An 11,440-nucleotide genomic window follows, 5' to 3' on the forward strand; every position below is an offset into this window, starting at 1 on the left:
CACAATACAAGATATTGTGCTTCATTATATCGTCAGAGGATATAGATTAGACCGCCAGTAGATTTGGGGTTGCGAGTGCTGATCCTGATAAGCTAGTTGTCGTTTGCTAGAGGTTGGAATAAGCAGTGGGGGAGGCTGGCTGTACGACTGTACCGGCTGAGGGGCGCGATGGCTTATTTCCTCCTAAGACTTGTCTGCCTGTCTGATGGCCCTTCAGGGATTATCAATAAGGCAGAAGTAGCGAAGACGCGGGAAAAAAACAGTAAGCAAAACTGACGTCATATTGTGGATAGGATCTGTCAAGCAATTAGTGCCTCAGGCACCAATATTATGCAAACCCTACAAACTCGCAACAAATTTGGCATTGAGCGCAAAATTTCGAGACCTATAACTCCTAGTATATGGCCTATCTGGTGTGCTAAAACTTAACGTTAGTCACACTAGTTATTAGACATTTTTCTTTTGACATAATCAATCTCATTACCCACACAGGCCTCTCTGCTCGCCAATCTCCAAGTATGGCAGAACCATGCCATCACGATCCCTCACCTGCAACAGGACTTTCCAAAGCAGAGCGCTTCAAAGCTACGCACCTCGCCGCGCGCCATGGCAACTACCACCAATATTACGCCAAGTTCCGGGCGCCCACCGTTCCGGACGAGCGCCTTTCCATTCTCCCATCAGATATCCTCCGCAACGCGCGAGTCATAGACCTTGGCTGCAACGCGGGGAAACTGACCCATGAGGCGATAGCGCACTGCGGCGCGGCCGCCTCAGTCGGCGTCGATATTGACCCGTGGTTGATCGAGCAGGCGAAGGCGGCGTACCCGGACGGGCCGTGCACATTTGAGCACTTTGATTTCGTGGATGCGTCCGCGTACACGGGTACAGCGCTGGGAAAATTCGACGTTGTCCTACTACTCTCTGTGACCAAGTGGATACATCTCAACAACGGGGACTCTGGGATGTTGACACTATTTGCGCACATAAAAAGCATACTGAATGATGGGGGTTATCTCGTCGTGGAGCCGCAGCCTATGAGCAATTATGCGAAAGCCTCAAAGAAGAATAAAGAATTGAGAGAGACGTATAAGACGATCCAGATCAGGCCACCCTTTGAGGATGAGTTGAAAGCGCAGGGGTTTGAGAGGATAATGCAAGTTGAGAGGGACGAGGAGGGATTTGCTAGGCCCGTACATGTTTGGAAAAAAAACATCACAATATGATCAATGGAGATTGTTGAAAATGAGTGGGGCGAATTGACTTGTATCGGGAAGACGTAGACTTCTGGTTGATCTATTTTTTCCCCCGCCGATTCGGTCATACCAGGTGCATGCGAAGATCGTTGAGAGTCAAGATGCTGATAGTACCGCGGATGTACCTTTCAAGCTTGTTTCAAATGGAACAAGTATAGGACATAAGAAGATTGACATCTTTGACAAGGCCGTTTTGGCGACGGAGGTTTTGGTCAGGACTAAATACGTGGATACACCAAAATGGCGATCTGTCTCGCTTCATCTCTGTGATTAAGCAGTCAGAAATGAAACTTCAACAGGGGCAGCCTGACGGTTATTTAAATTGGGTGAGACTTGGTACTTGGGTTGTCAAGTCCATATTGTTATCTTCAGGGTAGCAGTGGTTCGGAAGCTTGTTTAGGATTCTTACTGGAGGACCTGTAGTGCTGGATTACGCCCCATAATCCCTGTTGCGATGGTTCAAATTGTCAAGGAACCAGGCTGAGAAGAGTTTGGGCTGCATTTTGTTTTGTAGAACAGTTTAATACTGTGCACAGCAAATATACAGACTTTTATTTCTTATCGAGTGTCGGATAATCCACCAATATTCACCAGCACCGTAGGCCCTAAAGAGTAGCGTGGCAAAGTTTACAACCACTTCATACGCCTCGCAATATAACTTCCACCACCCACGATGCCTGTGACACCAGTGAAAACAATCAGGGATCCATATCCACTCCCATATCCATACCTGGCGTCCCCCTCCCATGGCTTGCCATGAATTAAAGCTTCACTAAGGGGCCCGGAAACCAAATTCCCGACGCCTCTTCCGGCTGCAAGACAAGCAAAGACCATGCTTGATTCAGCGGAGGGCTTTTTGCGGACTACCTCACGCATAATACCAGGCCAAGTACTGGTATACGATCCTGCGAAGAGTCCGTATACGATTGAGAAGATGAACAGAGGAGAGAGGGACATGGAGAAGCCCCAAATAAGGAAGACGCCGATAGAGGATCCGATAGTTGAAACGAGAATGCAAAGTGTCACATCGAGTTTGTCGATGATGGCGCCCATAAGCACGCAGCCGACGACGGAAGCCAAGTTGAAGAGAATAACAGTCAGTGCTTGGAGGGAGCTGGAGGCGCCAATCATGCCTGCGTAAGTCGGGAGGTAGATAGATGGCAAGAAAAACCCGAGAGCCTCAACAGTATTACAAAACTCGAAGAGGGCAAAGGTGGATGTAAACATGAACCGAAAGTTCGGGGGTGGCGGACTGGGTTGGTTATCTGCGATCGGCACGCGAGGTTTGACGAAGTAGACCAGCGGCGCGGTGAGTATGAACAGCACGACTGCAAAACCACGCAAGCTGATTCGGAACCCGTACTTGCCCAGAAGCTGTTCCATGACAATAGGGAGGACGACACCGCCGATTCCGGTGCCGGCCCACATGACACCGAAGGCGAGGCCCTTTCGTCGGTCGAACCACTCTTCCATTAAGAGAATACAGGGAGCATAGGCGATGCTGCCGCCGAGCGCATAGAAGATTCCTTGAGTTATGATGAGGTGGTTGGTGTTTGTGGCGAGGGAGCTCAGGCCGAGAGCGGCACACATTAATAGCACACCTAGGCCACAGCCGAAGCGTTGATATTTGGGCCATTGCCTGTAGGCGGCGAAGACAAGAGGCAGGTCGAGATACATGATTCCCTAGCGTAAATAGGTCAGCTCGGGTTGAGTTGGAATAGGGGATATTCAATTTTTTACCATAGCGCAGGTTCCAACGACAGCGATATTACCAGAGTCTTTGAATTGGGGGATGTCGCTGTAATACGCTTGGAAAACACCGTAGGTGAAGGCAAAACCCCATACGAGAGCCTCCATAACAAAGCACGCAGCGAGGAACAGCCATGCATTCATTCCGCCATCCATAGGCGGGAGTTGCGTGTCATAGTGAACATTCGACACGTTAATGCCCTCAATCGTCCCCTCCAGCGTAGTCAGCACCCCCTTTTCGGTCTCGTTTGTCGAGTGTGAACCCGTTACTTCCTCCATTCTCAGAGGCTGGATTGACGACCAAAGAACAATGAGAAATGGTCTTGAAGATGAAAAGTGTGCGAATAGGGATTAAACAGGCGTCAAATATAAATAAAGCCATGTGGGGAAATCATCCCCAGGGCGTGGAAACGATCCATCAGGTCATTTATTGGGCCAATCAGTGTTAGCTGATAGCGCCAATTTGCCAAGGTGTCGGGCGCTACTTTTGTGGTAACCTAACCACCCGTATGTTGTAGGCATATGGGGCTACATCCCCTATCTATTCAAGTTTCATAATCTTCTATCTGGACACTTCCGATGGGAAAGTGGATAATACAACTTTCCCCGCATCCTAGTAAGAAACCTCGACCTTGTTCTGAATCTGTTAGTATTTGATAGGTTGGTAGGATACAATGGAATTCGGTATCTCATGCTTAAATAGATTTGTACAGAAGATGATATTCTAAAGGGTGTCTAGTCTATATATTAAAGACATCGGTCCAATCAGTTGGAGATGAAGCCGGTAGACAGGGCGGAGGCGGGCCATGCAGGGAAGTTGACAAGATGGTCAGTCAGCGACAGCATCGAGTCGTCCAGCAAGTCAAGAGTGTCTGATGCCCATACCATCTCATATCTGGATTTACCTCTAGGATGCGTATCACTGTTGATTTCATTGTTATCGGGGGTATTTTCCGCAATGCTGTCATTGTTATTTAAAGGTGTGGGCAAGGGAAAGGCATATGCATAATGATCGATCTGAATGTTTCTTCGGGCGAATATTCGGATTTGGGTTGATCGGAGGTAGTGACGGCGGATAGACGCATATATCATTCAGTCGACGACATTCGCGGCAAGCGAGGCGTTGTTTCTCACATTTAATCTTCACCAAATCAGATTAAGAGGATTTTCGATTCATGAAGATCATACTTTTCGTCGCTTACAGGGCAGAGACGTAAATGAAGGGCGAGTACGAGAAATGGTTTGTGGCTCCGTCATGATCTCCAAACTTCGGGGCCCAAGATAGCCAGAGCGAAGATCAAGGCCAGGAGGTTATGACCTCAGGAAGATACAATCATGACTGGCTTAGACTTGCACAAACGACAGTGAGATTTTAGTGCTTATTCGTTTCCAAGGTTACTTCCAAGGTTCCTTTTGATTTAACATTTCAAACCAATCAGAGGTATCATCTCCAGTTAATTAAAGTGGACCTCGGGAGGGACCCACTGGCAAGTCAGCCTTGGCTCCAAAATAAGCTAGTCCAAATCGGAAATAGCTTATATCTATACCATTCATCCTCATTGTTTTTTGCTCTTTATGAAGAGATCATTGCGCCTCGCTACTCAATACTTTTAAATTTGTCCTACTCTATTATACTAAGAAGCTGGTAAGCATATATATATATATAACTTCAGATGCTTCGTAGATGTGTATCAATGCTGCGACCTGCCCTACATACAGCCATTGTAACTGATGGAAGGCGGAGCATAATAACAGAATGGAAACGTTGGGGATTAAGCATTTCCGAATCAGATATTTTAACTTGAAGTCAAGTGAAGCTCTGTAGCTCGGCATCATACCGGCTAGCCTCTGTGATAGTGTCCTTCCACAATCTCTCGACAAAGGTCTGTCCGGCTTTCTTCTAGAAGATGGGTGCCCCGCTAGAGTAATCATTAGCGTTATCGAGTATTCACTTCAGGGGGAACGCACTTACGGATCTACCTTGCTACTCTACAAGAACTTTCCATGGCTCTCTTGCCCGGCAACAACAGCCGCATAGATAATCGTCCTTACCCCCTCATCGACCGTTCTCGCCATCAACGTCCTCAACATAAACGTCAAAGGCTTTGGCTATAGGAAGCTTCAGACAGACGATCAGGGGAATTAAACACAAACTTAAAGCTATTATATTTCCCGGCGGAAGATATATGTCGTTTATTAGAAATTAAATAGTCTGAAACCGATAGGCAGTCTTCCCATTCAGTAGTGTTATTGATTCTTCGCCCAATCCTAGAATAAGTGACCTTCTTAGTACCGAGTAGATGGCTTAACGTAAATTCGACTGACCTATAAATATATATCCAACGAGTCGAATCACGTCAATCTCGGATCCAATAGAGACTGACCCTAAGATCTTATCTCCCGCGTAATAAGGGAAACGACACGGTGCAATCGAGCTTGGCGGATCCCCACTAAGTACATCCATGGAACACAAATAGCCAATATCCAATGTTGCCATGGTGTCAAATTGGCATCTAATTTGTGAGGCGGTTGGTGATTGATAAGTCGGGATTCCGGGAGGGTAATATGAAGCTAGAATACTCAAATTGATGCCAAGAGGATGAGCGTCCAGGAGGCAGTACAGAGTAGTTCGTCCAATGATATTGAATCCTAGCTCGGCTTAGAAGGTCAGTGCAGTGGTCGCGCGAAGAATGTGATTTCTTACCCGGCTTCTCACTCTGTCTATGTGACCCACCCCTCTCACCTAAATCTCACCCTGGCAACACCCACCGAGCTATTGGCCATATATAATCCACACGCTGGCGACTTAGTATTCGGGTGACCACCAGCGAATCCTCACTGTATACCATTGCTGAAACCTTTCAGTTTCACGTTTCACTCTCCAACACCTCAATGTAGCTACATAGAGATTTTATCAATTGTCATTCATTTGTGGCTTTCTTGGATCCAATATGGCTTAAGTTATAGCATATAGTATGACCGTATAAATTGTCACATATACAGGTACTTCCTGTGGTTGAGATCTCATAAGTTCAATAATAGCAGCAACAAAAGTAAGAGGAAGAATACCGAAATACAGTCAAAATAGGTACGAGATAGATCTGAGCTAGATAGAAAGCTTCGATGCCTGAGATGGCAACAACTCTCGCTCAATTCGACTTCAGCCCCAAAATTGCATGTGTGGACCCAGGAGGGCAGAGGAGATCGCGAAATCAATCAGACCAAAATCAAAAATTATGGACGTCGAAAACCCCACAGAGACAAGTAGACTACTACCAACGCATTTATACTCCGAGAGGAAGGACCCCTTGGATTTCATGGGCATATCCATCACAGGGAATATTCCAGGCCATACCCGCTGGAATTCAAATGGAAGGAAATGTAACCATGCTTGAAGCTTGTCCAGAGATGGGCGGCCAATTCAGTGTTCTGATCAACTTTATTTTTTCCATCCTGGGTGGTACAGGTTTTGACTGGCAAAAATTAGTGAGCCTAAACACAATCGGGGCCGGGCCCTCTTGGGGTGGCGCTACCTAGTCATCTATCCACATAGACTTTTGTTAATGAAAACCTTCTTGGTATCACTATAAAGGCTAAATCAAATCTTAATTAGTTGCCACGGGAGTTTCCTGATTCAAATACCATCCTCAAATAGATCAAGATTAATCCAGGCTGACATTTTGACTGTACCATGAAGCCCATAAGATATAAAAAGAGAAATGAGGGCTGTGTGAGAGGCCGAGGAGCCATGTAGGCCTAGTTAAGGCGGTAAAAGAAGGGTATAAATTATGTGGACTAGCGCAATGACTACTAAAGCCTGCCGTAATGTGGTCGTCAACTGTAGTGACGAAAACAAGTTTTACCCTTAACTTTACGATGTGAGACGATCATATGCCGCCTTCCGCCAGAGGCTATAGATGCTATGAGACCTTACAATTGAGTGAAGGCGCTCTCGGTGTGCTGTTTATAGATAGCACTCCTTTGTGTGAGGTAACCCCAACAGTCCTAATTAAGGAGGATTAAACTCAGATGCAAATGATTAACATTGTGCCGACAGTAAAAACTGCAGCATGCGTGAGAAGAAAAGAGGGAAACTGCCCCAAAGGGCCAGCCGAGTGCAGCACCCAGGTCCCAAGCTCTCACATAATCATGTTGTGCAACGAAAAGATGCCAATATGGCTCAATGAGCGACATGAAATTACTCAATGCATCTATCAACGGAAATTTTCGGGTCTATCCAGTTGTACCTGATGGCCCTAGTCGTGTGGTAACTTCCTTGATCTGGGCTCTTTCCTTTCCCAACGTTGGTATTCTTCGGAGACAGACAATGTATTCTCGAAAGATGACAGGGATGCATGGAGACCGTCCTATACTGGTAGTAGCGATTGAACTGGTAGACAGTCAGCCCACTCATTTAGCTCTGAATGATCGAAATGTGTTTGACCTGGTGTTAATTTAATTCTTGAAAATACAAAAAGGGTTCATTATATGATGCCTTGGATACTTTAAAAGGCGGTCTTGCATTTTGATTTCGAACTATGTGCTGATAGTAAGGGCTGGTTCTCTGCAAAACATTATGTATGGGCCATCTGGTATAAATTGTCCCTTGCGGTTAAATTGACCCCATCAAGGGAGAACCCTTTTTGATGTCACAGTACGAAGGGGCATAGTTAGCGGCCAGTGATAAATAGACTGTATTTTGTCATTGGTGCCTGATTTTGGACTGGCAGAAAACTAAAATACCTGAATTACTATTACAGGTTTATTCGTAAGCTAGATAACTAGTTATCTCAATTCCTAGTTACCTTAGGCTAAAATATCACTCCAAAAACGAAGCTTTTCCTGCCATACAAATCCATACATCACCCCTTTTTTGGGTGGTTGACTTTTGATTCCTCTCTCTCCATTCTCTTCCTCTCACTCCATCCACGCCTTCTTCTTACTATCAACTACTACTTACCTACTACCCTAATATCGTCATGCGTAGTGAGATCGAGGATCTCGTCTTTGTAAGGATCAATATTAATATAAGCAGGCATAGCGATGAAAGTTCGGAGTAGTGAAAATGCATATAGGTAGAGAGGTTAGTGTACTACAGTACGTGGTATTAGGCGGTGTAAAAGGCGGTCTATAATTCAGGCAATAATTCCCAATTTGGACGAAAGTTGACAAAATACAGTCTATTTATCACTGCCGCTATGCCCCCTCGTAGTCACAGTGATATTTTTGAATATTTGGGTACTTGCACGCTTCTGAAACAAATAAATATATCAATCTATCTCAAGGAATCACATTGTCCGCGCCAACCCTCCGAGAAAGACCTGCGCTTATCTCAAAGCGCAATTTCCCACGGTAGCATCTTCCTCTCAATATACGTACTCGAAATTCGGATTTTGGGTATCGGTAAGATCAGCGAAGGCGGTGGAATCGGCCATAAGCTCAGCCTCGGCCCCTCTCTCACGCAATTCCTCGCGCATCTTCTCCTTTCGTCGGTTCTCCCAGATAAAGGCATAGCGAAGAACAAAGAAAAGCATGAGCTCAAGGCAGTTGGCAACTAACAGAGACCCGATACCCAAGGGATATGCCGGCGCTTGCTCAGATTTGTAAAAGAAGGGACTAGCGATGTTGCCGATGCATGCCCCGAACCAGATCATACCAGATACGATCATTTTCTTGGACTGTCCACCGGTGTTGGAGGTAACAAGGGAAAGAGATATCACGAAGGAGGCTTGATATGACCCGGTGAGATAGCTGGATATTAGGGGATCAGTCAGTTACTGCGTTCTCAAGGATTAGCCAGATGGACTTACAAGCAGATTAGTCGGCCGACGTATGCATTGTCGGGGGCAAGCAAGAAACCGAGGGCACCCGCAATCGTAGGGATCATGAACAGTGCGCAGACTAGAGTGCGGCTATTCTTCGGCATGTATTGATTGGCATATCCTCCAAGGACAATCCAAATGACCACGATTACTCCCTGAGGTATGCCGAGAAGTGCTGTATTGAGTGTATCGAACCCGAGGCCTTGGATGACCAAAGTGGAGAAGTTGGATATTCCGCCGTTCGGAACATTGGCAAGGAAGCCCAACACGGTGAATAGCCACGTCTTGTAGTCGAAAAACGCCTCTTTGACCTGACCCCAGTTAACTTTCCGTCCCTCAATACCGGTCTGATTAGATCGTAGTCGCGCAATCATTAAGAGCTTCTCTTCGCGATTGAAACCCCAAAATGTTGCTGGCGAGTTAGGCAATAGGAGGCCGATTGCAATTCCCCAGGCAGCGCAAAGAGCACCGATGATGAGAAACTCGTAGCGCCAAGATTGAAGACCACCTTTGATATTGCCAATTCCATAACCTAACATGACAATAAGTGTTTGCTACTTAATGCAGTGATAATGAATGAAACATACCAATCAGACCGCCGCCAGCAATACCGATACCATTCCATAAGTAGTATGCCGAAATGCGCCATGGTTGCTCGGCACGGGTATAGTATGTAGAGACGACGAGCATGAAAGCAGGGTCAGCAATCGCTTCGAACGCACCAGAAATGATCCGGAGTGCCGCAAGAGCGCCGAAGTTCTGTGATGCAGCCTCACACATGAGAAGCACGCCCCACATGAAAATGTTGAAGGCGAGATACCAAGCCATCCGGCTCCGTTGCATGAGGAGGTTAGATGGGATTGCCCAAACTAGCCATCCGAAGTAGAAAATACTTGACAACCATGAGTATTCCGAACCGGATAGATGGAGGTCGTCTTTGATGCCAAAAATGGCTGCGTAGGATAGTGTCGTCTTGTCAACATACTATTAGAGACAGAGGGTGTTAGCTGTGGCCTAAGAAAAGCGAGGATGAGACAACCAACATACATAAAAGAAGTAGCATATGCCAAGAAGTGGAAGGAGGTGCATGTCAAGCTTGCGCTTCAACCTCCTTTCTGCTTCTTTATCGATAGCCTCATCATTAGGATATCTCTGAATTGCTTCAAGATAAAGTTCGGTATCTGCTCCTTGATTGATTTTTCCTGCCACAGAGACCTTGAGGTTCTCCTCTATGTGCTGGACATCATTTCCACTCTGCGGCTCCAGTACATCTGGGAGGTTTTCTTTCTTGTCCTCCATACCGAAGTCCCGAGCTTCAAGGATTGGTATTCACTGGTGTAATTAGTGGAGGGGATACTGAAGAAGAATTATTTAGCGGTAGCAGTATATAGGACGACCAGCACAATATAGAGCCCTAGATTAGAAAAACGGCAATCGGCAATCGAAGCTGGGCACAGCCATTGGTGGAATAAGTGCATTGGTGGAATAAATTTTGCGGGGAAGCGACTCTGCTTGAATGTGTACAACAGACACTAGCAAGCAAGAACTATCTCTGTATGTAACACAGAGTAATTCAACAGCTTGTAGTTTCATGAATTCGCCTGTGCTTATGCTGGCCATGGCACCTGGGCGAATAATGTGATTCTGATAGCAGAATAAGGGAACCAGAAAATAGATCAATCGGATTTCAACCCGTAGTGAAGTCGGACTATCTCCGATAATTGATATCAACACGGGTTCCAATACGACAGCCGATGGATCATCGGTCTGTCATTCCTGGCTCAAACTACTTTCCGGATTCATCCGGGAATTGACGACGGAGTACTCCGTACTCCATACTTATTACACTTGCGTGCCCCGCTGGGATATCTAAAATATATTGGAACAGGCGTATGTTTTCCTGTGGGTATATCTGTAGCATATGAATGTGGGAAAGGCGCATTCCGGTCTTGAATTGCCATAGGCGGCCACAACGTGGTGTAAATATCTTCGTTCGGTCCTCTACGGTTAGAACCTGTGCAATTTCTAGTTGTAGGTCGGTTGCAGATATGTGTGGGGGATATGTGTGGGGTTGCGTTAAAAGGAGCGTGGGGGGCGGGGAATCGCTTCCCCAGGCGACAGTCACTACCGAGAAATAGTAGGTACACCTGGGCAATAATGACCGGGAATTATTAATAATTGCCAGGCAACCGCTTCCTGCAGCTGCTAAAATATCCACAATGAACCTTTTCCCCAATTGGTAACAGAGATCGGCATATGGATTTGCCTATCGGCGTTTGCGTGCCGCCAAAAGTCACATGAACTCGTACTGCCGATAATATCAAGCGGTCCACCCAATCCACCCGCAAATTGGTCAGATAGCTCCAATAAGGTGACTGGGGAATTCCGTCGAGGAAATTGCCCGTGATGTGCTCAACTCACACTTGGGCAGTTTTGCTTAGCAGAAAGTCAAAAAGCCACTACCCCGGGGCGTGGCCCCGGGGCCCGTTCACTGGACCGGTGCCTTGGGTCGGTCCTCGCCAAGAAGACCCCTCAAGGGTTGGGTTCCTTGGCAAGGACCGGGGGGAGAGGCTTATCTCGTCCAACTCTTTTGGATTCTTGAATCACCTCTAT

The 11,440-nt window shown here is 46.5% G+C and overlaps 3 protein-coding genes across 3 annotated transcripts; 1 reads left to right on the top strand and 2 right to left on the bottom strand.

Annotated features, from left to right (window-relative positions):
- Window positions 1-518: 518 nt before the first annotated feature.
- On the top strand, window positions 519-1,226 carry N7517_007260 (class I SAM-dependent methyltransferase; the record flags this gene model as incomplete). Its single annotated transcript, XM_056724990.1, has 1 exon — window positions 519-1,226. The coding sequence occupies one exon, from the start codon at window positions 519-521 to the stop codon at window positions 1,224-1,226; it is 708 nt and encodes a 235-aa protein (XP_056581240.1).
- A 657-nt stretch (window positions 1,227-1,883) lies between these two features.
- On the bottom strand, window positions 1,884-3,284 carry N7517_007261 (uncharacterized protein; the record flags this gene model as incomplete). The annotated part of the gene is made up of 2 exons (XM_056724991.1): window positions 1,884-2,939; window positions 2,997-3,284. The coding sequence occupies 2 exons, from the start codon at window positions 3,282-3,284 to the stop codon at window positions 1,884-1,886; spliced, it is 1,344 nt and encodes a 447-aa protein (XP_056581241.1).
- A 5,087-nt stretch (window positions 3,285-8,371) lies between these two features.
- On the bottom strand, window positions 8,372-10,126 carry N7517_007262 (Major facilitator superfamily domain general substrate transporter; the record flags this gene model as incomplete). The annotated part of the gene is made up of 4 exons (XM_056724992.1): window positions 8,372-8,756; window positions 8,816-9,359; window positions 9,415-9,811; window positions 9,875-10,126. 4 exons carry the CDS (start codon window positions 10,124-10,126, stop codon window positions 8,372-8,374), a joined length of 1,578 nt encoding a protein of 525 aa, XP_056581242.1.
- Between the last annotated feature and the right edge of the window lie 1,314 nt (window positions 10,127-11,440).

The sequence above is a fragment of the Penicillium concentricum genome, assembly GCF_028827145.1.
Source record: "Penicillium concentricum strain IBT 3081 chromosome Unknown utg000002l_segment0_segment0, whole genome shotgun sequence".
In the NCBI taxonomy this organism is placed as follows: domain Eukaryota; kingdom Fungi; phylum Ascomycota; class Eurotiomycetes; order Eurotiales; family Aspergillaceae; genus Penicillium; species Penicillium concentricum.